The 26,792-nt window shown below is 40.0% G+C and overlaps 1 protein-coding gene across 29 annotated transcripts in view; it reads left to right on the forward strand.

The window, feature by feature from the left end:
• The first annotated feature begins 1,482 nt into the window (after nucleotides 1–1,482).
• The window catches only part of PIKFYVE (phosphoinositide kinase, FYVE-type zinc finger containing), a 91,254-nt gene continuing 65,944 nt past the window's right edge, over nucleotides 1,483–26,792 (forward strand). For 8 of the 29 annotated variants that reach the window (XM_063647838.1, XM_063647859.1, XM_063647841.1 and 5 more), the window contains exons 1-8: nucleotides 3,863–4,921; nucleotides 6,786–6,966; nucleotides 8,862–9,011; nucleotides 9,296–9,331; nucleotides 11,990–12,108; nucleotides 12,814–12,985; nucleotides 21,014–21,221; nucleotides 23,975–24,064. In XM_063647838.1, coding sequence (XP_063503908.1) covers nucleotides 4,835–4,921; nucleotides 6,786–6,966; nucleotides 8,862–9,011; nucleotides 9,296–9,331; nucleotides 11,990–12,108; nucleotides 12,814–12,985; nucleotides 21,014–21,221; nucleotides 23,975–24,064 — 1,043 coding nt within the window. In that variant the 5' untranslated portion in view covers nucleotides 3,863–4,834. Of the gene's footprint in view, nucleotides 1,543–1,566; nucleotides 1,695–3,145; nucleotides 3,249–3,862; nucleotides 4,922–6,785; nucleotides 6,967–8,861; nucleotides 9,012–9,295; nucleotides 9,332–11,989; nucleotides 12,109–12,813; nucleotides 12,986–20,507; nucleotides 20,524–21,013; nucleotides 21,222–23,974; nucleotides 24,065–26,792 lie in introns of those variants that run through there. The other 21 variants (XM_063647854.1, XM_063647855.1, XM_063647857.1 and 18 more) reach the window with 14 other exon arrangements.

The following is a 26,792-nucleotide window of genomic DNA, read 5'->3' on the forward strand; positions in this document are numbered from 1 at the left end:
GGAGTGGACTTTTTTTTTGTTTTTAACCATAGATGGAGTTTCTACATACACTGCAGTCGTCGTGGCTGGGTAATTTATTCTTTTCATATGATCTCTGTACCTATTTTACACTTTATTGTAGGTTTATGAAATATTAACATATGGTGATAATTACGAGGGCCTTTTTTGCTTATCTTAAATTTTTTTTTAAAATTTTTTTAAAGGAAGGCAGAGACTTGAGCATCTTTGTGGGCTGAAGAGGCAGAGTCATTGGAAAAGGGGAAGTTTGCAGATATGGTGCAAGCTCCCAGGCAGGAGAGGGTGAACTGGGGGCCAAAAGGATTGAGCTGGGGAAGAAGAGGCCCCTTCCTCAGAGAGATGAGGGAGAAAGGCAGACTAGGGCAGATGTGGATGTAGGTAAATGTTGTGGTGTGGCGGGAATTAGGTTGTTAAGGGTCACGCCCAGATACCTTGGGATGTTTCACTTGGGTATAAAATAAGATTCTCTGATGAGAATGATAGTCAAGGTAATGTGGGGGTCGTGGTGGTGGTCTGACGCAGCAGTAATAAGGAATGGGAGAAACTGACTACAGACTCCCAGAAAGATTGCTGAAGGGCCCAGCTGAGGATGGTGACTGGGATTTGCACTGGAATCAACCTGCAGGTTTTGATGGTGCTTTCCAACTCAAGGAAAACTGGGTTGGGATTTGACAAAACTCTTGAGGAAAAGGACTCACAGAATTTAAAACTGCATTTCCCTTTAGGTTTCGTCTGCTTTCCATCCTCCCCTACCAAGTCCCACAACTGCGGCGGGCATGTTTTCTGCAGTTAACTGCACTGCGCTCTCAGCAGGACAGAAATGACGAATAACGCTAGCCAAGCTGAGTAAGATAGGGCTTGGGCTTGGTAACTTTATTTGCATCAGCATTTGCAACACAACACCTAAATGAAAAAATTAACTATAAAGCCAACATCACTTACTCTGGGTCAGGGAACTGTGCCATTCGCTTTAAGTGCATTTACTTAATCTCAAAAAAGTATTAAGAAGTGAGTCCTTTTATTAATCCGACTTTACACGCCAGAGGTCTAAGTCCTAAATAAATGAGCAATTTGTTTAAGATCATATGGCTGGTTATTGGCGGAGTCATGCAAGTCTGGAAACAAAGTCATCGCTAACTCCGGTTCAGTGCTACACGAGTGAACTGTCTACAACAAGGCAATAACATATTATGAGTGCCCACAGTATCGAACACATACGGTAACCGCAGTCCAGCCAGCACCCGTGCAGTGCCCAGAGCACCAAGCACCCATCCGTTGACCCCGCACGCGTGACGCTCACGCGCGCAGTCCCCCTGGCTTCTTCCAGGAAGGCTGAGGCGGCCTAATCTGGGCCAAAAGATCAGGACGACTCGATCTGGGCTGGACTCCTTCTGCCTGAGCATCTGATCCGAGCGTCGGCCGGGCTGGGAGGAGCCGGCCCCAGGGAAAGATTTCGGATTGGGGGACAGGAAAACAGAGGGCGGAGTCTTGGGGGGGCGGGGAGCGAGAAGCCGCATCAACCATGTAAGCAGCTTCGCTTCCTGCCGCAACCGTCCGCGGCCTGAAGAGCCCACCGCCGCGCTAGGGGGCCGACTTCCGGGGGGCTGAGCCGTTGAAGCGGAGGCTGGGGTGGGGGGCAGCCGGGGAGGCCGGCGCGGCCGGGGCGGGAGGCGCAGGTAAGGGAGGGGGCCTGGAGCTTGGCCGGCTGGGGCTCAGCATGGGAAGGAGGCCGGTATGGGGAACTCCTGGGCCAGAGCTGAGGTGAAAGTGAGAACCAGGGCTCCACAGCCGGGGCTAGGTCCTGGCTGCGGCTGAGCAAGGAAGGGCAGAGAATCTGGCTTTATAATTAGCTGGTCCTCCCGATTCTCCGGCTGCGTTGTCTGGCGAGTGGGGACGGAAGCCGGGTGGGGCCCTTGAGATTTCCTTGGAAACATTTGAAGTTCCTTTGCCTCTCTCTCGACCCTTACGCCTGAACTTAATTAGGAGGGGAAGAGTCCAGTTGCTTTTCCCTCTGAGTGCATGAGTTCTGAGTTTGTCAGAGGCGCATCCGTAGGCTGGAAAAGAAAGTTCATGAGCTGCAGAAACGATACCAAACCAACCGTGGGGGTTCAAATATGTGTTTGTCTTTTTAAATGCTTGCCTCTGCTATTTGAGACGATTCCATTTCACCTTAGGTTTCGGAGTCTCTTGAGGAGGAGCCTTATTTCCCAATTAGTGTTTACCCTTTGCTTAGAATGTTCCCAACAAAAGGATGAGAATGGAATGTGTTGGAAACTTTTAGGACTTAGGGGTTTTCTGCCCAATCGGGTTATTCCTAAGACGGTCAAGAAATATAAGAAGTGCTGGAATTCTGTATAAAGCAAGTCATTCGTGTGTATCTGATGTGTGTACATGATTCATTATCTAGTATTGACGCAGTGCATCCTGTGTTGTAAAATATGTCCAGTGTTGACAATAGAGGTAGTCGCTTGGTATAGTGTACTTATTTCTGATTTATTTGAGCCCCTTTTTTTGGCACTCCAAAACTCCCACTCTGTCAGTTTTCTTACAAAAAATGTTCTTTCTTTCTTTTGTGTTTGTGACAAAGATTGTGTAGGTTAAATCTCTTCTGTGGAGCAAGGCTAATTTCGTATGTTCTCCCTTTTTCTGCTTTCTGGATTGTGCTCTGGTTTTCCTTTAGGCGTGTTGGTCAAAAATTGAACAAGAAATCTTTGTTGATAGAAGCTAACATTTCCAATATTCAGCTTTCCTAAATTATTACATTTCCAGTTTTTTTTTTTTTTGAGAGACAGTCACGCTCTGTCCCCCAGGTTGGAGTGCAGTGGCGCGATCTCCGCCGACTGCAACCTCCGCCTCCCAGAGTTCAGGCGATTCTCCTGCCTCAGCCTCCTGAGTAGCTAGATTGCAGGCGCGCGACACCACGCTCGGCTAATTTTTGTATTTTTAGGGGAGACGGGGTTTCACCATGTTAGCTAAGCTGGTTTTGAATTCCTGACCTCAGGCAATTCACCCACCTCGGCCTCCCAAGGTGCTGGGATTACAGGCGTGAGCCACGGGGCGGGGGTCTCCCTCCCTCGCCCAGGCTGGAGTGAAGTGGTGTGATCTCGGCTCACTGCAGTCTCCGCCTCCCAGGCTCAAGGGATTTTCCTGCCTCGGACTCCCAAAGTGCTGGGATCACAGGTGTGAGCAACCACGTCCGGCCTTTACTGACTGGCTTCTGATAGTTTGTAGTAAGTCTGCATATATTAGTAGCCTGAATTAGAAATGGTGAAGTATTGATGATATATCAGAAGGCTTTGGGTAGGTAGGTTAATAGGACTGATTACCACTCAGGAAAGAGTCCTAATTTATATTTAAAGCGTTGTTAAGCTGCTAAAGAGTGAGAGTTATAATTTTTTCAGGGCCCTAGTGTCATCATGTAATTATTAGGGTTAACTATATGATTGGGTTTATATTTCAGAGACTACACTTGCTAAGTGTTTTCATGGGAATTTTTATCTTCTTATTTCCAAAGCCAAGTATAATTTTTGTGTAGATAACCTTTAGAAGTAATTCTAAGACTCTTTAGGCAGAATGCCATCTCTGCTTCTGACATTACTTGTGTCAAAGTAGAATGTAGGCTGTTTTCCAGGGGTAGTTGTTACGGCCATCACATTATCGTTTCTCTCCAGAGCTCTTTTTTTTTTTTTTTTTCCCTAAATAAAATAGAGATGAAGTCTCGCTATGTTGACTAGGCTGGTCTGGAACTCCTGGCCTCAAGCGATCCCCCCATCTCAGCCTCCTAAAGTGCTGGGATTACAGACATGAGGCCACAGTGCCTGGCCTCTTTTTTTTTTTTTTTTTTAAATAAAAAAACTCTTTTTTTGAGTGTGTACTTGATCAGTTATCAGCTTACTTCCCAACAATTTTTGCTGAATTGTCATGACACTTCAGAAGGATTGTTGATTATTCTTCTCAATGGAAGATATTAGAAACCTTCCTTCCCCTTCTTCTTCCTTTTCTCCTTCCTCTTTCCTTCCCCTTCCTCTTCCTCTTTTTCTTCCCCCCCCAAATAAACATGTATTGCCAAAATTCTGTTTAAGTCAGTGGTTTCATTTCTGCCTTAATTTATTAATTAAATTATTGATCAGACAAAGCCTTAAGTAGTTAGAGAACGCGGATAGGCTAAAAGGAAAGTGTGAAGAGCTACAAAAGTAATTTTAATTTAAGTAATTCTTTTGGGGTGAGACTTGGGGTATAGTGATAGTTCTACTAATGTCTGTGTGACCCCCAAGAAAGTTGTTTTAGGTTCAGTGTACCTTGGTTGCCTCAAAGGTAAAATGTAGTAAAGCCAGCTGTGTGTGCCTTCCAGGATTGTAAGAATAAAATGAGATGGTAGCTATGATTTTGAATGTGAAAAGCATTTTACCAAGACTGTAATGTCCTCTTTGTAAAGTGGAGACTAGATTATAAACTATAGAATATATATTGTTTTCTCCAAGGGAGGAACGTTGTCTTTATTTTGAAACAGTAGGTAGCCTTCTGGTGGCTGGAACATGCTTCTGCCTGCGGGGGCCCAGTGTCTGGGCCCTAGGGATCTACAGAGCTCAGTAAGCTTAGGAAGTGTTTCAGGAAGGCCTCCTAGTTGATGCTGTCCTCATGTCCTGCCAGAACAGTCTCCATCTCCTCCTCAGCCATCTTCTCTTCCAGGGTGGTGAGGACTTGTCTGAGCTCTGCTCCCGTGACTTTGCTGTTCCCCTCCTTGACTAACACATGAAGCCCCTCCGAGTAGTCCTCATATGTGCCTTGGTTCCGCTTCTTGGCTGCTGCCTGGAGCATGGGCAGGAAAGTCTTGAAGTCCACATGCCGGGACTTCAGCTCATCACTCTTGGGGTTCCCCAGGACCTTCATCACCTTGGCACTGGTGAGGTTCTGGTCCAGGGCCCCCATCATGTCCCCAAACTGGCTGTATAGGATCTTGCCATCCCCCACTCAGTTAAACAGCTTGAAGGCCACTTTGAACTCCTCCAGCTGGTCCTTGTTAAACTTGATCACCACTTTTGAGAGATCAACTGGGGGCTCCTTGGTTTTCTCAGGGGCCTGGGGGATGGGATAGCTGGCTCAGCTTTGGTCTTGGCTGGAGGGGCCCATGCTGCTTCTGGCTTGGCAGCAGCTTTGGAGATAGAGGGCCCTGCTGGTTCCTCCCAGAATATCCTTGGGAGGCATGATGTCTGGTGGCCAAAGGACAGTGTGCGGATGGGGGCACCCATCTCTTGCAGAGTCTGTGTCTGGGCCAGACTACAGTATTTTTTTTTTTTGTGTGTGTGTGTGTGTGGATGGAGTTTTGCTCTTGTTGCCCAGGCTGGAGTGCAGTGGCGTGATCTTGGCTCACTGTAACCTCTGCCTCCCGGGTTCAAGCGATTCTTCTGGCTCAGCCTCCTGAGTAGCTGGGATTACAGGTACCCGCCACCATGCTGAGCTAATTTTTGTATTTTTGATAGAGATGGGGTTTCACCATGTTGGCCAGGCTGGTCTCGAACTCCTGACTTCAGGTGATCTGCCCACTTCGGCCTCCCAAAGTGCTGGGATTATAGGTGTGAGCCACCGCGCCTGGCCCAGTCTACATTATTTTAATGATTAGAGTTATCCATGGTTCTTCTCTTTGAAATATAAATCAATATGGCAGAAAATAGTACTTTTCTGTAACTTCCATCTGGTGATGTGGTTAGCTTTATTGCTTCGGTTGAAATATGATTTTTTGGTTATTTAGAAACAAAGCCCTTTAAGAAGATCTTCATCTTAATGTCTCTATGAATTGAGGCTTAAAGGGAGGAAAAACCATGTTCATGTGTTTAGGAGCAAAGATAGTGGGGAACAACTTGTTAATTTGAATAGTTGTCATAGGTCATGAAGTGTAGCTTGAGGTAATTGTTAAAGTTTTGTAGACATGTCATTAGAGGATGACTTTCATGTCCTCGTCTTAGAAATATGATGATTTTTATATTACTTTTTAAAATATAAAAATTGAGGCCAGGCATGGTGGCTCATGCTTGTAATCCCAGCACTTTGGGAGGCTGAGGCGGGTGGATTACCTGAAGTCAGGAGTTCGAGACCAGCTTGGCCAACATGGTGAAACCCCATCTCTACTGAAAATACAAAAAATTAACTGGGCGTGGTGACTGCCTGCCTGTAGTCCCAGCTACTCAGGAGGCTGAGGCACGAGGATCACTTGAACCTGGGAGGCAGAGGTTGCGGTGAGCCAAGATCACGCCACTGCACTCCAGTCTGGGCGACAGAGCAAGACTCCATCTCCAAAAAAAAAAAAAAAAAGTTGAAATAAGGAAAATAAGACTGAAGAATTTATATGTGTGTTGTATAACTAGCTTCCCCCCATAACTTTAAAAAGCTGTTGTGTATCCCTTCTTCTGAAACATCTTAAAATGAAAGAGATAGAAATGATGTGAAAATGCTTATTTTTCTTTCTGCCTGCTCACATTAATGCTTTACCTCCAAATTTTTATTAATTTAAATATTTTCTATAATTTGAATAGAAATATTTAAAATTGAGTTGGCTATCAGATCATAGTTTTAGATGATTGGGGCTCTTATGATTTAGACAGCAGTGTTTTCAGTCCTTTGGAATATATGAAGCTAGATTTATTTACTGTTTGTTTTCATAATCTGAATTTTCACAGAATAGGATTTTTTGCATGTTTCGATGCTGTTTGGAATCAACTTTTGAGCTTCCTGAAGAATTTAGATTTTTGCTTGTTTCTTTTGTTTTTCAGACTCATGAAATGGCCACAGGTGATAAGACGTCCCCAACACTGGACTCTGCTAATGATTTGCCTCGATCTCCTACTAGTCCTTCTCATCTCACACACTTTAAACCTTTGACTCCTGATCAAGATGAGCCCCCTTTTAAATCAGCTTATAGTTCTTTTGTAAATCTCTTTCGTTTTAACAAAGGTAAGACTTATTACAGATAGGAGGTTTGATTCAGGTCTGATTCTTTGAAATGCTCCTTTGTCTCCAGTGCTCACCATGATCATATAGTGGTTAGTACTCTGTTCAGCTTTAATGTTGGGTCTGTAAGAAAGTGAACTATTAACAAGCTGATAGCTTTAATCGTAGGTCTTCAGGGTTTACTGCTGAAGAGAAAGCTAGAATTTTCACTGTAATATCATTAATTATTGGTAACTAAAGGTCTGGATTAAAAACTAAATGTTAGGCCAGGCGTGGTGTCTCACACCTGTAGTCCCAGCACTTTGGGAGGCTGAGGCGGGCGGATCACGAGGTCAGGAGATCAAGACCATCCTGGCTAACACGGTGAAATCCCGTCTGTACTAAAAATACAGAAAAATTAGCTGGCTGTGTTGGCGGGAGCCTGTAGTCCCAGCTACTCAGGAGGCTGAGGCAGGAGAATGGCGTGAACCCAGGAGGCGGGGCTTGCAGTGAGCCGAGATTGGGCGACTGTACTCCAGCCTGGGCGACAGAGCGAGACTCCATCTCAAAAAAAAAAAATAAATAAATAAAAAACTAAAGGTTAAAAGGAGATTTCTTTTAATAGAGAAAGTAGTCGTCTTTTTTTGTTATTCTTTTTTTCTTAATATACTTCAAGTTAGTTCATAGAATGGACTTTGTTCTTTTGGGGGTTAATAACTAAAATATTTAAAGCAATGAAACTGAAAGGAACAGTACATGGGAGGAAAGGTTTATATTTTTCAAAAATTGGAAGCTGTCAGTAGGCTTCTTGTTGACTTAAAACTGTTAGACTAAGGTGTACATGTAATGACATCAAATGGAAAGATACTTTTAAAATGAGCTCTTTTTAAGTAATATGTCTTTTACTTGGGACAAGAATTAAAAAAACATGGCCTATATCTTTTGTCTTTCGTTTGTCTGTATTACTTGAAGTATGTTAGAAGGTAATTCTTGTTGTTGTATAGAATTTGGAGAGGTTAATAGTGTTAATTAACTCAGAACCTTTAATAATATTAACTGAATTTTATTTATGATCATGTTTAAAGTGCTATGAAAACCCTTTAGTACATTTTTAAGACAATGATACTTAAAAAAAACCTATTTTTTAGAAGAGTTTTAGATTTACAGAAAAATTGGGAAGATAGAATTTCTGTATACTCCCATACCCAGTTTTCCTTATATTAACATTTTACATTTGTCTGGTACATTTGTTACAATTAATGAACTATTATTGATAGATTATTAACTAAATTATGTATTTTATTTAGATTTCTTGAGTTTTTACCAGTTGTTCTTTTTATGTTCCAGGATCCCATTTGTCATACTACATTACACTTAGTTGTCATAAGACAATAAAATTTCTATTTAGCAAATGTTTATTGGGTACCTCCTTTGTGCTGGGAACTGTTTTAATAGTGTAAGGGATCTGTCCCATAAACAGACCCAAAAAATCCCTGCCTTCATATGAAGCTTGCATTTTGTTTCAATATGCTCAAGAAATTTCTAATGAAAAGTGAAACAAATAGAAGATCATATATACCAAGGGTGTGATTATTGGCCTGTAATTTTGCCTCCTTCTTTGAATTTTCTTTTTGTAAAATCTAGGCTGGGCACAGTGGCCTGTGCCTGTAATTTCAGCACTTTGGGAGGCTGAAGTGGGAGGATTGCTTGAGGCCAGGGGTTCAATACCAGCCTGGGCAATGTAGGGAGAACCTGCTTGTATTAAAAATTAGATAAATGAAAAAGGAAAAAAAAATAATTTTCAGTTACGCATATAATACATGTATACATTGTTGCCTGAAAATTTCATCTACTTCCTTCTCATTGCTGAACTCTCAGTCTTAGTTTTTCAAGTAATGCCAAGCGTTCCCTTGCTACAGAGAGAGCAGAAGGAGGCCAGGGAGAACAGCAGCCTTTGAGTGGAAGTTGGACCAGCCCTCAGCTCCCTTCAAGGACACAGTCTGTTAGGTCACCCACACCTTATAAAAAACAGCTTAATGAGGAACTCCAGCGGCGCTCTTCAGCATTAGGTAAAACAGTGTTCTTATTTCATTCCCTTCTATATGCTAGATTTTTCCACAGTCATTGTGTTTCCTAGGTTGTTTATAGCAGGACTTAACTTTCCTGCTATTTGGAATAGTAAGGTACTATTTGGAATAGTCAGGTACTGTTTAGAGTAAATAAAACTCTTACCTCGGTAGTGAAAGAATTTATTGACACCTGAAAAAATTCTTAAACGTCTCATTAAACTTTAACTTAGGCAAGGCACAGATCTCTTGACTATTTTTTGATTAATTACTTGCTTGGGTTTCAGCAGAGAACAGTTTGCAACATCCCCAGGAGAACACAGGTTAGTTTCCACTTTGTGAATGAATTCTGCATCTGTTCTTGGGGTGCTAGTGAAATGTGATATGCATGCCTCTGGCTGCAGAACTCTGTCAACTCCATTACTGGGCTGCCACTTGCTCTTGGCCTTCTGTTCTTGTTGGGGTGCAAACTGTCAGTGTGGCTGAATAAGCTGAGCTCCTCTCATCTGTCTGTTTTCCATTCTGGTCTACTACACAGTCATCTCCTTCATTTTCATGCTCTTCTGATGAGTATGGGCTGGGGATTGGTGTCAGAATTGAGAGATTAGAAAAAGAGAGGTGGTTTATGTTTTATTTCTGTCAGATTTTTCAGCTTGGTGGAGTGGTTTGCCCTAAGTCAAGGTGACAAAGGAAGTGGGAGGTGGCATGAGAGGGTAAGGGATGCAGCATTGGGAATTAGATGCCCCAGAACACCAGATCTCGTCTGGTCTGGCTGATCTTCCCCCAGGTAGTGGTGGTTGGCAGAAGGATATTTTATTGTGAGTTTAGACTTGGTCAGCCAGAACAAAGAGAAACCAAGCAAAAGAAGAGTTTCTACCCGAGGACTGGCACAGAGCTGGCTGCATCTCCTGCACAGGTTTTCTAGGGCAGTGAGCCTCAGCCAGGGTTACATCAGCCATTTGGAGGGAAGAATCAGAAGATGGGGAGTGGGAGAGGGAGAAAGAAAGGAGCTCTCCTTTTATTCCAGATAATCTCTATTTTGACTTTCAACCTCAGTAAACTCTCCTTAGCTCTTGAATCTGACCCACAACAACACTTTTTGTTGAGGGAGCTCTTTTGACTAAATCCCATGCTGAATTGAGTGTAGGATTTTTTTATTTCTAAAATCAAGTTAGACTAGAATGTAATATTTTAAGAGTTACAAATTGGCAGCCTGCCAAACCTTGCCATTGGTGTTATGATCAACTTGAACTTTAATATCTCCAGGTGGAGCCTTTACTGTCTAGTTTCTTTACTGTCTTTCTCAAGTCTACTTGATTATTTGATTCTATCTTGAAGGCATTTGAGCTTCAGAAGCCTGGTGTTGTTTGGCCAGTCAAGTTCTTTTCCCTATTAAAAGGGCTGTAATTCCATAATTTACTAGCTTTCCGACCTTAGGAAAGTTATTTAATTTTCTAATGTTCATTTTGCAAGAGAAGCAGCTAAGGCTATTTGCCTAAGGGCACAGAGCTAGACCAGATTTTCTCTCTGGGTTTCTTTCATCTTCAGCCAACATCTGTGATTCTCTTGGTTCCAAGAAGGGTCTCACTCATCCTTTTTCAGCGGGTGATGCTATTAATACTTTCTTATATTCCTAATTGGCTAAATGCAAGAGATTTCACAAGTTTTTGCCTGATGCACGGAAGCACAGCCATTATGTTTCCAGTAGCTTCATCTGTCTCCTTTTTCAATTTGTAGATCATGGAGAGTTGTTTTTTGTTTAGAGACTCAAGTTTAGTTATTCTAATACAGTAGCAACACATCTGAGGTATGTGCTAAAATTAAGATACAACTTTATAGAAAGGTAAAAGTTGCCAAAGTTTTCTAAAATAGGTACAATTTTGATAGTTACTTCAGTGATTACATTATCTTGGGAAATTCTTTGTAAACTTTAGATCCCAACCTCTCATTTCTTTGTAATTCTTTTTTTTCCCACCCAGCCAAAACAGCACCTATCTAGCAAATGGTGAGTTTGAGGAAGATTCAGAATGGGGTATTTTCCAGTTTACTTTGCCATGGGTTATCAGGTTGATGGGTTTAAGCTAATAGGATGTTCATCCTTTTTATCAAAACATCTTTGCTTCATCCTTAGGTTTTGTAACTGCCAGAAATAGGCAGAAACTTCAGTTGTAATTTTGGTCTAAATTAAGGAAATAATAAGTGACAACTTTGGTGGGCATACCCTATTTTGGCCACGAGGCTGGAATTTGGGCTTATTAGTGATAGATTTGGCTTCAGTATTGCTATGTCAGGTATAAATGATCCTTTCCTATTTGGAGCTGCGGGGTTGGGGAAGTGACAGGGAAGGATAGGATTGGAGTTTTAGCAATTTTCTGGTAGTTTTAATTTGCTTGGACATAGGTCAGGTTTTACCATGGCAAAATTTGCCATCCTGGATGTTGTGAAGTCTGTCAGAATCTTTGAAGGCTGGGCTATTAAACTTCTTTCTGATCATCTTCTGCATGAGACTTTGGATATATGGTCTACAGATACAGACAGAACTGAACAGTTTGGTCTTATTGCTTACCTGTTTGACTTTAGAGACCAAGCTAAGTTAACCCTCCTTGATTGCTTTTTCTTCTGCTAAATTTCTAGCACGCATTTATTATAGGTTGGACCAAAGGGCTTAAGAAGTCATTAATGAATTTTGGACCATTTAAGTGATGTTCCCGTTCCAGGCCTGAGAACCATCAATGGTCTCAGACAATGCTTGTCTTAGGCAGCCTTGACTTGCTTGTAAAACAGCATTTTACATGAGAAGAAATACTTTCAGTAGCTTCTTACCCTTATAAAGACTTGTTTTAACTCTCAATTCATATAACTGGGTGGGAGAACATAATTATATGCCAACAATAAGAGGCAGTTTCCATCACATATATACCTTGTTGTATATAGATACTAGGGACTGTTAACAAGGTTGCTTTTTTTTTAATCCAACTCAGACACAAGAAGGAAAGCAGAACCTACCTTTGGAGGTCATGACCCTCGTACAGCTGTTCAGCTTCGAAGCCTCAGCACAGTATTAAAACGCCTCAAGGAAATCATGGAGGGGAAAAGCCAGGTACTGTCTAGAGGCTTTGGAAGATTACTTATTAAGCGCTTATGGGGATCATGCCATACCTAATGAAAATGGCTTAATGCCACTGAAAGAAAGTTTAATTAGCACTTCCTCCAGCTGTGAGCACCCTATTTTTATACATAAGTTCTTAATTTTATTGTAGTCTAATTTATCAGTTTTTTTCCCATTATCCTTAGTGCTTTTTGTGTTCTGTTTAAGAAGTGTTTATCTAGTTCAGGGCAGTAGATATTCTCCTATGGTTTCTTCAAGAAGCTTTATTATTTCTGTCAAGTATAGGGGTCAGGCTTCCATTTTTCCTCATGGATGTCCAGTTGGGTATAGTACCATTGTTTTTGAAAAGACCATCTTTCACTGATTGCATTATAAATTCCACCATAAGTCCATATATGTGTGAGGGTGTGTCAGGGCTCTCTTTTTCTGTTCCATGCCTTTATTTTTTTCTATCCTTGTACCAGTACCCTGTCTAAAATTATTGTAGCATTAGAATAAGTCTTGATGGCTGGTAATATTAAGTCCTTCAATTTGTTCTTCTTCAAGATTGTCTTGGTTATTTTGACCTTTTGTATTCCCATATGAATTTTTGAATTAGTTTGTTTTCTGCAAAAGAAACCTTTGAGGATTTCATTTGCCATTGCATATTAATAATCAGTATTTTCAAGAAGCCTTCACACATTTTTATTGTTATAGGATAGTGACCTGAAACAATACTGGATGCCAGATAGCCAATGTAAAGAGTGCTATGACTGTAGTGAGAAATTTACAACCTTTAGGCGCAGACACCATTGTCGACTATGTGGGCAGATTTTCTGCAGTCGTTGCTGTAATCAAGAAATCCCTGGAAAATTTATGGGCTATACAGGTAAATGCATTTTATTGCCAGTTTACAATTTTTAAAGGTCATAACTATAAAACACTTATAATACAGGATAGTGTTAAGCCAATTTTCATTTTGGGTTTTATGTGTAAGACATGGGGACACAAAGGTGAGGGAGACACAGCTTTGCTTTTAAGAACTTTCCTATTGAATAATACAGTAGATGAGACTTATAAATAACTAGAGTAAAAGTGTATTTATTGTAGATGCTAGCAAAAAACTATAGGAACATTAAAATTTATTAGACAAGGTCGTTAGAGTAGATTACTAATTTAAATCACTATGAGAGTTTTCATTTTACAAAGTACAGGTCTTCCTTGACGTAATTACATGACGCTGTGCTTTGGCAGTGAATTGTGTCTTACTCAGATTCTTGCATAAGGAACATAGTCAAATTTCAGCAGTACAGAAAATTTCAGTTATTTGTTGAAACAGAAAAAACTGAACAATGATGTGTTGATTTATACAGTGATTTGGGAGTGGAAGGCAGGCAGAAATTACCTGAAAAAGAAAACTCCTAACATCTCTCATGTTATTTTTGTTATTGTGAAGATCTTTCTATCTGCTCATTTTTTTCCACCTAAACTACTACAGAGTTCAGAATCCCATTATCTGTCACCCAGAATCCCATTAGCTTTTACAACAGCTTTTTTGTTTGAAAATTATTTGTATTTCTTTTTTTTTTTGGTAATAATTTCAACTTTTATTTTAGATTCATGTTTGTTACATGGGTATATTTAGTGATGCTGAGATTTTGCATATGACTGATCCTGTCACCCAGGTAGTGAGTATGGTATCCAGTAGTTAGTTTTTCAAACCTTGCTCCTCTTCCTCCCTCCCTGCTCTAGTAGTCCCCTTGTCTGTTGTTGCCATCTTTATGTCCTTATGTATTCAGTGTTTAGCTCCCACTTGTAAGTGGGAGCTTGCGGCATTTGGTTTTCTGTTCTGTGTTAATTTACTTAGGATAATGGCCTCCAGCTGCATCCATATTGCTGCAAAGGACATAAATTTGCTTTTTTTATGGCTGTGTAGTATTCCATGGTGTATATGTACCACATTTTCTTTATCCATTTCACCATTGGTGGCACCCAGGTTGATTCTGTATTTGCTATTATAAAAAGTGTTACAATGAACATACGAGTACATGTGTCTTTTTGATAGAATGATTTATTTTCCTTTGGATATATACCCAGTAGTGGGATTCCTGAGTCAAATGGTAGCAGTTCTGTTTTAAGCTCTTTGAGAAATCTTCAAACTGTCTTCCACAATGGCTGAACTAACTTACATTCCCATCAGCAGTGTATAAGCATTCTCTTTTCTCTGCAGCTTTACGAGCATTCGTTTTTTGGCTTTTTAATAATAGCCATTCTGACTGGTGTGAGACGGTATCTTATTGTGGTTTTGATTTGCATTTCACTAATGATTAGTGATGTGGAACATTTTTTCATGTTTGTTGGCCACTTGTAGGTCTTTTTTTGAGAAGTGTCTGTTCATGTCTTTTGCCCAATTTTTAATGGGGTCATTTGTTTTTTACTTGTTGAATTACGTTTCTTATATATTCTGGATATTAGATCTTTGTCAGATGCATAGTTTGCAAGTATTTTCTCCTATTCTGTGGCTTGTCTGTTTACTCTGTTGATAGTTTCTTTTGCCGTGCAGAAGCACTTTAGTTTAATTAGGTCCCACATGTCAATTTTTGTTTTTGTTGCAATTGCTTTTGAGGACTTAGTCATAAATTGTTTCCCAAGGCTGATGTCCAGAATCGTGCTTCATAGGTTTTCTTCTAGGACTTTCATAGTTTGAGGTCTTACATTTAAATCTTTAATCCATCTTGAATTAATTTTCGTATATGGTGAAACATAGGGGCCAGTTTTATTCTTCTGCATATGGCTAGCCAGCTATCCCAGTGCCATTTATTGAATAGAGAGTCCTTTCCCTGTTGTTCATTTTTGTTGACTTTGTTGAAGATCAAATGTCTGTAAGTGTGTGATTTTATTTCTGGTTTCTTTGTTCTGTTCCATTGGCTTATGTACCTGTGGTTGTACCAGTACCATGCTGTTTTTGTTACTGTAGCCTATTCCTATGAAAATACCAATGTCGTTTTTCATAGAATTAGAAAAAACTATTCTAAAATTCATATAGAACCGAAAAAGAGCCTGAATAGCTAAAACAATCCTAAGCAAAAAGAACAAGGCAGGAGGCATCACATTTCCTGACTTCAAATTGTAATCTAAGGCTACAGTGACCAAGATTACAGCTTTTAAAAGACTTTTTTTTTTTACCTTTAGTTTCTTCCTACCTCTAATTCATATTTCATATCCTAGTCAGCATTCTTTGTAAAATGCTAATTTGATCATGTCAGGGTATTTTCCTGCATAATACTGTTTCAGAGCTCCCATTACCCTCAGGATAAAACCTTTCTTGTTAATATGGTTGGTATGTTAGCTTCCTAGGGCTGCCATAACACAGTACCACAGGCTGAGTGGCTTGGAACAACAGAAATGTATGTCTCATAGTTCTGGAGGCCAGAAGTACCAAAATACGGATCAGCGAACAAATATAGGGATTCTGCTGGTTGTCTGTTCTAACTGTATGTTCTAGAACTGGGGAAATAACCATAGAGTGAGTTTGGGGACTCACTAAACTCACAGTGAGATGGACCTGAGTTAAAGCTTCACTGATCACCTGACCTCTATAAGTCCCTACTCTGACAGGCAGACCAGAGTGATGTTTTGGGTCTCCTGGAATTAGTGTCAGTTGAGAGTAAGTGTCTAGTAACCCCTGAAAAATTTGATCATTTCCTTCTCCTTAGTGTCCGGTTGCTTTGGTAAAAGCATAGGTCTCTTTGGGGATGGCTGGTAGAAAGATTAATGGTGTACATTTCTGGCAGTGTAGTGGGGTTCTTCTTCAGAATGACCAATCCCCTCTTCATTCAAGGAGTTCTGTATCATCTGTAAATGGCTCAAGTCTGGGAATTGAGTGAAGGATCATATGACTCTGTTTTCATGATTCAAGTTGGACTTACAGCTACTTGATATAGAGTTGTTTCCCTTATACAAATCAAGTAAGAATTTTGTTGACTGCCCATCTGCTTCACTTGTGGAGACATTATGATCAACTAGCCAATGCCATAAATCTCTTAGGCTATTCTGATTATTGCTTTGATTCTGACGTCTATTATAGTAACCATGCCCACCTTGTCTTTGGCGACTAAAGTGCTGCCTGTTGGCCCCTGCCACCCTGGGATCCAGTGATCCCCATTGCATTTAGGTTTCCTGACCCAGTAGCAGTAGTTCCTGCTGTAATTTCTGATCTGCAAAGAAGAGCAACCACAAAGCTCTTTAAGGATGCAGGGCCTCCCCTCACAAATTTATTTCTCATAGTCGTGGTTGAAAGGTATATCCTTCTTGGGTGAGTCAGCAAGTCTTACATGGTAAAACTACTTTTAACATTTCAATCTCCCCTAACCTTTGGATGCCTTCCTCTATAATATAATAGGGCATTTCTGACATTTCAACCCCATTTAGTGTAAGCCACCTTTTGGTCTGTGTTTCAGCCAGTCATCTAAACAGACTGTTGGAGACCCTTTTAACCCCTTGAGCTGTTAACAATAAATATAGAATCTGCTTAGTGGGCCCATGTCAGTAAATTCAGCTTGATCCAACTTTATGTTCTTTCCACTGTTATCTCATACCTTCATTATCCATTCCCGCATGTATTTCCTTGGTTTTTATCTGTATAAATTGGAAAAATCATGTAGTTCTTCTGGAGTGTAGTGCACCTTCTCATGGGTCACAGTTTGTATCTCACCTTTCAGGGCCTACCTGAGCTTGAGTTTCTTTATAGGTCTGGTAGCAAAGAGGAGTAGTAGGAGTAGATCCTGAGTAAAATTAGCAGTGTCTTGCAAGGCAGCTAACTCAGGGAGGTCATTACAGACTGTCTGATCAAAGCCAGGTTAATCTCCTCAAATGAGGTGGAAAGACTGCTGCTGCTGGCAAAGAAGACTCAGAATTTTGGTGTTTAACATCCCCAGCTTCATCAGGACCTTCTAATATATTTCCATTCCTTCCCAACAACACCCTCACTTTAATAGCAGACAAACTTCAAGGTTGGTGATTCAGTTTGTGTTTCAATTCAGCCACTTGCAGGATGAGAGTGTTGTTTTGATTTTTAACAATCTTAGCACTGAACCTGCAGGAGATAAGGATTTCTTTCAAGGAAGACCTAGAAACTTTCAGATAATTTATACAGTTCTTGAGCTGGGAATTTGAATCCCTAAGGTAATCCATTTCTTTTTTTACTTTTGTCTAATGCAATTAGGAGGAACCAGCCCATGTCATTATAGTTGTTAGCTTGACAAAACCATTCTAAGATATTAAATACTTGGTCACTCAGAACTTTGCCTTTTATAAGTATTAATATTTGATTAGGAGTATCTATAGGTGATATTTTGCATGTCTTTGTTGCCACATTACACAATGGACTATCAGTGTTCTCTTTACTACTGGAAATAGAGTCATTAGTGCCTTTAAATCTAATCAGCTTAGAGAACCAATTCCAGAAATGTAAGAACCAATTCAGAAAACTTACCCTTAAGATTCTGTTGCTCTAAAGCCATTGTTGGTACCAAAATATGTATTAAGGTTCTCCAGAGAAACAGAACCAGTAGGATACACAAACACACATTTATATAGAGAGAATTTTGTGTTTAACAATTGGTCAAGTTATTTTGAGGGCTGGCAAGTCTGAAATTCTCAGGGCAGGCCAGTAGGCTGGAAACTCCTACAGGATTTCTGTCTTGCAGTGTTGAGACAGAATTTCTTTTTCTTCAGAAAACTTTAGTCTTTGTCCTTAAGGACTTCAACTGATTAGATGAGACCCACTCACATTCTAGAGGACAATCTGCTTTACTTAAAGTCAGCTGATTGTAAATATTAATCACATCCAAAAAAAAATAACCTTCACAGCATCTCAGCTTGACCAAATAACTAATCTAGCCAAGTTGACACATAAGGTTAATCACAAATGGGATAATATAGTGGTCCCCAACCTTTTTGGCACCAGGGACTGGTTTTGTGGAAGACAGTTTTTCCATGGACTGGCGTGGGGGACAGGGGATGGTTTTGGGATGAAACTATTCCACCTTAGATAATCAGGCATTAGATTCTCGTAAGGAACGTGCAATCTAGATCCCTCACATGCGCAGTTCACCATAGGGTTCACGCTTCTAGAAGAGTCTAATGCCACCGCTGATCTGACAGGAGGTGGAGCTCAGGAGGTAATGCCCATTTGTGTATGGCTTGTGTGCTGCTTGATCGCCACTCACCTCCTGCTGTGCGGCTCGATTCCTAACAGGCTACGGATGGGGAGTAGTACATGGCCCTGGGATTGGGGACCCCTGGGATAATATATGCTAGGCACAGTTATACATTGTGACCCTGAATAAATATAAATACCTAGAAAAATGTCTAGTACATGGAAAGGGATCAATGAACAGTAAACTATTGTTATTGATGGTAATAGCAATAGTATCTGCATCTGTCGTGCAGCTTTTTGGTTATATGTGTGTTGCCTCCAGTGGACTATGAGTTTTTTGATGGCAGGGCTGTATCTCATCAATCTTTGTATTCCCATCACACCATATAGGCATGCGCTTAATAGGCTCTTGCTGATGAAATTTCTTCATGAAATGAAAACTTTTCTGATTAGGCTTGGCTCTGTTTATTGATTTGACAGTTTTAGTTCTAATAGCTGACTGGTTAAGGGAGATTTCCTTTATAGTGTAAGAAACAAATGAAGTCTTTGTTGTAGTAAATTGAAAGTCTTTCTGCAGGGAGTAATTTCACTTCTTTTGTTTTTTTTTGGAGACCGAGTCTTGCTCTGTCGCCCAGGCTGGAGTGCAGTGGCACGATCACAGCTCACCTCACTGCAGCCTCAGCCTCCTGGGCTCAAGCAATCTTCCCACCTCTCAGCCTCCCAAGTAGCTTGGACTACAGGGTGCATGCCACCATGCCCTGGCTAGTTTTTGTATTTTTTATTGATGTGGGGTCTCACCATGTAGCCTAGGCTGGTCTCAAACTCCTGTGCTCAAGCAGTCCGCCTGCCTTGGCCTCCCAAAGTGTTGGGATTATGGGTGTGTGCCACCATGTGTGGCCTACATGCATAATTTAATAAAACTGAGTACTATGTAATAGTAGTCTTAAAATGAAAAAGTAAAAGGCCATTTTGGTAGTGATTATGGTAAAAACGTAATACAGTTAACTTTTAGAAGTCTTTTATTTTGTATCACTTCAGTTTTCTAATATTAGTGGGAAAATTTTAGGTAGAATTATTAAAACAACATGTTATTAGTAAGGTTTAATTATTTTACCTCCTTTTTTAATACCTAAGATGTTATAGAATCACTCAAAACAATGTTATAGAAAAATAGGGTAGAAATGAAAACTTCTATTTGGACAGGACTGCACCCTCAAAAAATACATATTTAGAAATATTAACCTTGTTTGTCCTCTCAAGAATATTTCATTTCTATCCTTTTTTTTCCCCCCAGACAGTTTCGCTTTTATTGCCCAGGCTGGAGTGCAGTGGCACAGTCTCGGCTCACTGCAACATCTGCCTCCCAGATTCAAGTGATTCTCCCACTACAGCCTCCCGAGTAGCTGGGATTACAGGCACCCGCCGCCATGCCTGGCTAATTTTTGTATTTTTAGTAGAGACAGGGTTTCACCATGTTGGCCAGGCTGGTCTTGGACTACTGACCTCAGGTGATTTATCCGTCTCAGTCTCCCAAAGTGCTGGGATTACAGGCGTGAGCCACCGTGCCCGGCCCTAACTTTTTTTATAAGAATTCTTTTATAGTTTTTACTCTCATATATTATACTGCATGTAAGCCCATTTTCTGTTAGTTTGCTTTTGAAATTCTTTGGAGGGTACTCTTCAGGGCTTCACAATAAAGACCTTAATATTTTCCCCCTTAATTAATTTGCCTGTGGAAAATATGTTGTTTCCATTTGTGTTGGTTTATTTATTCTATTAAAAAATGTTATTCCTTGAAACTCATGTCTCTGTTAGATTTCTTTTTTAAAATTTTATTTTATATATATTTGTATTTGTATAGAGACAGGGTCTCGGTATGTTGGCCAGGTTGTTCTTGAGCTCCTGCCCTCAAGCAGTCCTCCCGCCCTCAAGCAGTCCTCCTGCCTTGGCCCCCCAAAGTGCTGGGATTACAGGTGTGAGCCACTGTGCCTGTTCTAGATCCCTTATTTCACTTTTACAACCTGGAAAAAAATACTCTTTTAAGCAAAATTTTCTAGTATCATTGGGATATACATTTTATTTAGTTTTATTTTATTTTATTTTATTTTATTTATTTATTTATTTATTTATTTATTTATTTTGAGACGGAGTTTCGTTCTTGTTGCCCAGGCTAGAGTGCAATGGCACAGTCTTGGCTCACTGCAACCTCCGCCTCCCGGGTTCAAGCAGTTCTCCTGCCTCACCCTCCTGAGTAGCTGGGATTACAGGTATGCGTTACCATGCCCGGCTAATTTTTGTATTTTTAGTAGAGATGGGGTTTTACCATGTTGGCGAGGCTAGTCTTGAACTCCTGACCTCAGGTGATCTGCCACCTCAGCCTCCCAAAGTGTTGGGGTTACAGGTGTGAGCTACCATGTCCGGCCTGGTATGTTACATTTTAAACTCACTATGAATGTTTGTGGTAGTTTGGACACCTGGATGAATTTATCATAATGATGGCTCTTTTTTTTTCTTTTAACTTTTAACTTTTTATTTTTAGTGCCAGAATTCAAAATGGCCCTTAAATATATATAATAGAGCTAACAAAATTATTTCACTTTTTAAAATGTCTTTTTTTGAGAGTCTGTACTTGAAGAGATTTCCCTGTTATTAGATGAACTGTTGACCCAAGGAGTTAAAAAAAGTTACGTTAAGCAATATGTTACTGCTATCTTTTCCTTCATTTTCCTTGTTTTTGTTTTTGTTTTTTTCTCCTAGGAGACCTCCGAGCTTGCACATATTGTAGAAAAATAGCCTTAAGTTATGCTCATTCCACAGACAGTAATTCTATTGGGGAAGACTTGAATGCTCTTTCAGATTCTGCTTGCTCTGTGTCTGTGCTTGATCCAAGTGAACCCCGAACACCTGTTGGGAGTAGGAAAGCCAGCCGTAACATATTTTTAGAGGATGATTTGGCCTGGCAAAGGTATTGTCCCTTAAATATAATTTTATTTAAAGTTGAGAAATATCGATAGTTGTCTGACCTTTGAGTGCTTTCAGTTAACACTTACCCTCTTTGAATTATTTCCCGTCAGTTCACTGTGTTCTCCTTTTTCTTTGGCTTGCCTCCAGAATGTTTGCAGATGTTTATGGATAGTGATGATATTGGCTAATTAGAATGTAAGCTCCATGAGAGGAGACTTTACACCTTTCTTGTCACTGTTCTACCCCAGGCACCAAGAACAGTGCATGGCATGTATATAATCTTGATAATATTTGTTGAATAGGCAACAGAAGTCATTGAGATTATTAATTTCTAATGTAGCCTTCTGTGAGAAGAAGAATGCCCATACAATATGTATTCATATTTCCAAATGAAATTAGATTTTTTTTCCTTCTGAAGGTATATGTCATGTTTTTCTGTAAGTATACTGCACTGCTACGTCATGTTTTTTTGTAAGTATACTGCCCTGCTTGGTAGTAGAGGGTGCTAACTCTTGGAAGTTACCCGGAATTGTTTGAATTAGAATCTTAGTTTCATCAGTTTCTGATTTTTAAAAATTATTAGTTATTATTTTTGAGACGACCTTGCTCTGTCACCCAGGCTGAAGTGTAGTGGCGTGATCGTAGCTCAGGGCAGCCTCAGATCCCCTCCGCCTCAGCCTCCTGAGTAGCTAGGACAACAGGCGCACACCACTGTGCTTGGCTAATTTTTTTTTTTTTTTAAGAGGCGGGGTCTTGCCATGTTGACCAGGCTGTCTTGAACTCCTGGCTTCAAGTGATCCTCCCACCTCAGCTTCCCAAAGTGCTGAGATTACAGGCATGAGCCACTCACTGCACCTGGCCTCTGATTATTTTGTTTAGCTGAATTATTTTGTTAAGCATAATACCAAATCTGGCCATTACAAAGAGCTTATAGTTTTAAGTAACATCTCTCTGATAAGTTAATTTCTCAGTTAACCCTTAAGGAATTGAGAAATTAGTATGTAATGAATTTAAATAGAAGTAAAAAATGAATTAATTACAGCTACATTCAATACGTATGAATCTCAGGGACATAAAGTGGAGTAGAAAAGAAAATCATCTAATCATGTAACCAGTAAAATTTAATTTATATAAAATTTAAAAATACACAAAACTAGTACACTGTCTAGGGACTGAAATGTGGTAAAACTTAAAGACGATAGATATGAAAGTTATAACAGTGGTTTCACTGAGGGACAGGAAGGGATTAGGACTGGGTAGGGGAATTTCACAGTCAGTGGTAGTGTACTTTTTCTTTTTCTTTTTTTTTTTTTGAGACGGAGTTTTTTTTGCTCTTGTTGCCCAGGTTGGAGTGCAATGGCATGATCTCGGCTCACTGCAACCTTCTTTTCCTGGGTTCAAGTGATTCTCCTGCCTCAACCTCCTGAGTAGCTGGGATTACAGGTGCCCACCACCATGCCTGGCTGATTTTTCTATTTTTAGTAGAGATGGGGTTTCATCATGTTGGCCAGGCTGGTTTTGAACTCCTGACCTCAGGTGACCTACCTGCCTTGGCCTCCCAAAGGGCTGGGATTACAGGTGTGAGCCACCGCACCTGGCCGAAGTTTCTTTTTCTTACATTAGTTTTTATTTATTTATTTATTTTGAGATGGAGTCTTGCTCTGTCACCCAGGCTGGAGTGCAGTGGCACGATCTTGGCTCACTGCAACCTCTGCCTCCCAGGTTCAAGCGATTCTTGTGTCTCAGCCTCCCAAATAGCTGGGATTACAGGTGTGTGCCACCATGCCCGGCTAAGTTTTGTATATTCAGTAGAGATGGGTTTTGCCATGTTGGCCAGGCTGGTCTCGAATTCCTAGGCTCCAGTGATTTGCCCGCCTCCCAAAGTGCTGGCATTATAGGCATGAGTCACCATGCCCAGCCTTTTCTTACATTGCTTCATGAATACTTTGGTGTTTATGGCATTGTGATTTTTTATACCTTACATATATTTTATAAATTTTAAAAATTGATTCTATGTTTAATTAAGCAATATGAAGTATAGAGATTTTTTAGTTTTTGCTTACTTTAGTTAGTAATGCTTTTTAGTTGTGACTGGCCCTGTTGTAATGGGCAGATGTGATTTAACAAAACAAATCAGGTTAGAAGGCTTCCCGAGAGATGTACGATAGATGTCAAAGGTAGAATGATAGTTAAATTTTAGGTTCTGTGCTAATTGCTTAATGTTCATTCTCTTTTAGTCAGCGTATCTCTGTGGTAGGCACTATTTTTCTCCTTTTGACAGATGTGGATGCTGAGGTTTAGCGAGATTAAGTAATGAACCCAAGGTCATGCAGCTAGTAAGAGGTCGAGCCTGCACTTGGACCTAGGTTTGTCTGACTCTGTGGTGCTATTCTAGTGGGTTATGGGGACTGAGAATAAAATATTTGAACTCAGATTTCCCTCCAAAATCACTTTCATCTTGTATTAATAATGTTAGAAGTTTCAAAGGCACCCATCCAACTAACTTTATTTACATTCCATATACTTAAAAACTTTTAAAAATTGTCATTTCGGCATTTTGTATTCTTAAAAGCCATGCACTGTAAAAACTATCATTCATACCATTTACACCCTAATTAAAGGAAGAACAAAAATGACCCATAATCTCATTATTGCAAGGAAAAAGATTAAATCTGCTTTTAATGTTAAAGAGCCTCATTGAAATTCCCTTTTACTGTCCTGAATTATTTCAGTATTTTCCAATTTTCTTTATAGTTTGATTCATCCAGATTCCTCAAATACTCCTCTTTCAACAAGACTTGTATCTGTGCAAGAGGATGCTGGGAAATCTCCTGCTCGAAATAGGTAAATTGACAAATGAAAACACTGTGCTCTCTGATGTTTATTTCTTTTCATGCTAATAAGAAGAACAAACGGATAAAAAGGGTGGGATTGATTGTCATATACTTCCGTAGCTCTAAAAGCTGAATTAAACTATCATTTTCTTTTGCTATTCAGCCCTTGTTTCCATTCTCTCAGTGACTTTCCAATATTCTCCACTGGCTTCCGGGTTTGGAACCTACACCATCCTTTCTCTTCTGGTTAAATAAGACGTGAAGGATGTGAGGGAAGGAGCCATGTGGACATTTTGTGGAGGATGTCCCAAGAAAACAGTTATAACAAATTCCTGAGAGGAAATACACTTGGCAAGGAATAACAAGGAATCCTATGGTAATGGAGTAGAGCAGTCTTAGAGTTAATTGTAAGGACTTTGTCATTTACTCTGAGTGAGATGGGAAGCTGTTGGAGAGTTTTACATTTTTTGTTGTTAATTTTTAATTGCTTTGAAAAAATGTCAAACATGCAGAAAAGTTGCGAGAATAGAAAAATATATCTTCATATATTTTTCATTAAGATTTGCTAATTTATATTTTGTCCCTTTGCTTTCCCATTTTTTCTTTTTTTAATTTTTATTTATCTTATTATTATTTTTGAGACGGAGTCTCACTCTCTCGCCAGGCTGGAGTGCGGTGGTGCGATCTCAGCTCACTGCAAGCTCTGCCTCCTGGGTTCATGCCATTCTCCTGCCTCAGCTTCCTGAGTAGCTGGGACTACAGGCGCCCATCACCATGCCCGGCTAATTTTTTTGTATTTTTAGTAGAGACAGGGTTTCACCGTGTTAGCCAGGATGGTCTTGATCTCCTGACCTCGTGATTCTCCTGCCTCGGCCTCCCAAAGTGTTGGGATTACAGGCATGAGCCACCGCGCCCAGCCTATTATTTTTTAGTAAAATACAGAGATGGGGTTTCACTTTGTTGTCCAGGATGGTCTTGAACTTCTGACCTCAAGCGATCTTCCCACCTCGGACTCCTAAAGTGCTGAGATTACAGGTGTGAGCCACTGCACCTGGCCATCGTTTTTTATATTGTATATATGCATATTTTCTGAACATATATGCATATTTTCTGAACCATTTGAGAGTAAGTTGCAGACATCATTATCCTTTATATATTTTTATTAAGTTTATTTTTTATAGCAGTTTTAAGGTTCATAGAAAAAGTGAGCAGAAAGTACAGAGAGTTCCCCTATAGCCCCTGTCCCCACACATGCACAATCTTCATGACTATCGGTGTCCTGCACTAGAGTGGCATGTTGTATTCAGTGGACCTACTTTGACACATGATCATCATCTAAAAGTTCATAGTTAACATTAGAATTCACCCTTGGTGTTGAATATTCTATGGATTTGGACAAATGTATAATGACATGCGTCTGTCATTGTTGTATCCTATGGAATAGTTCCTCTGCCCAAAAAGTCTACTGGGCTCCTCCTATTTATCCCTTCCTCTCCCCAACCCATGACAATCATTAATCTTTTTTACTGTCTCCATAGTTTTACTTTTTCCAGAATGCCATATAGTTGGAATTATACAGTGTGTAGACTTTTCAGATAGGCTTCTTTCACCTACTAATATGCATTTAAGTTTTCTCTATGTCTTTCCATAGCTTGATAGCTCATTTCTTTTTAGTGATGAATAATATCCCATTGTCTGGATACGCTATGGTTTATCTACTCACCTACTGAAGGACATCTTGATTGCTTCTAAGTTTTATCAGTTACGAGCAAGGCTGTTACAACATCTGAGTACAGGTTTTTTTGTGGGTGTAATTTTCAATTCATATGGATAAATACTAAGGAGCATGATTGCTGAGTCCTATGGTAAGATTATGTTTAATTTTGTAAGACACTGGTAGACTTTTCTTCAAAGTGGTTTTACCATCTTGCATTCCTACCAGCAATGAATGAGAGTTCCTGTTGTTTCACATCCTCGTCACATTTGGTGTTGTCAGTTTTGGATTTTGGCAGTTTTGATGGGTGTGTAGTATTATCTCGTGTGATTGACTTTTGTGTATTAATCTTGTATCCTGCCACCTTGCTATAATCACTTACTAATTTCAGGAGTTTGTTAGTTCTTTTGGATTTTCTATATAAACAGTCTTGTCATCTGTGAACAAAGTTTTGTTTCTTCGTTCCCAATCAGTGTACCTTTTATTTCCTTTTCCTGTCTTATTTCATTAGCTAAGACTTCTAGTCCAATGTTGAAAAGGAGTAGTGAGAGGGGACATCCTTTCCTTGTTCCTGATCTTAGTAGGAAAGCTTTGAGTTTCTCACCATTAAGTATGATGTTAGCTGTATGTTGTTTTTCGTAGATACTCTTTATCATGTTGGGGAAGTTTCCTCTATTCCTAGTTTACTGAGAGTTTTTATAATGAAGGAGTGTTGGATTTTGTCAAATGCTTTTTCTATATCAATGACATGATTATGTGATTATTCTTCTGTAACTTGATGTGATGAGTTATATTAATTGATTTTTGAATGTTGAACCAGCCTTGCATACCTGGGATAAATTCCATTTGGTTGTGGTTTATATAATTTTTAATACATTGTTGGATTGGATTTGTTACTGTTTTGTAGAGGATAATAGTTAGTGGTTTCCTTTTCTTGTCAAGTCTTTGTCTGGTTTTGGTATTAGGGAAATCCTGGCCTCATAGACTGAGTTAGAAAGTATTTCCTCTGATTCTATCTTCAGGA

The sequence above is a fragment of the Pongo pygmaeus genome, chromosome 11 (genome assembly GCF_028885625.2).
Source record: "Pongo pygmaeus isolate AG05252 chromosome 11, NHGRI_mPonPyg2-v2.0_pri, whole genome shotgun sequence".
Lineage (NCBI taxonomy): Eukaryota > Metazoa > Chordata > Mammalia > Primates > Hominidae > Pongo > Pongo pygmaeus.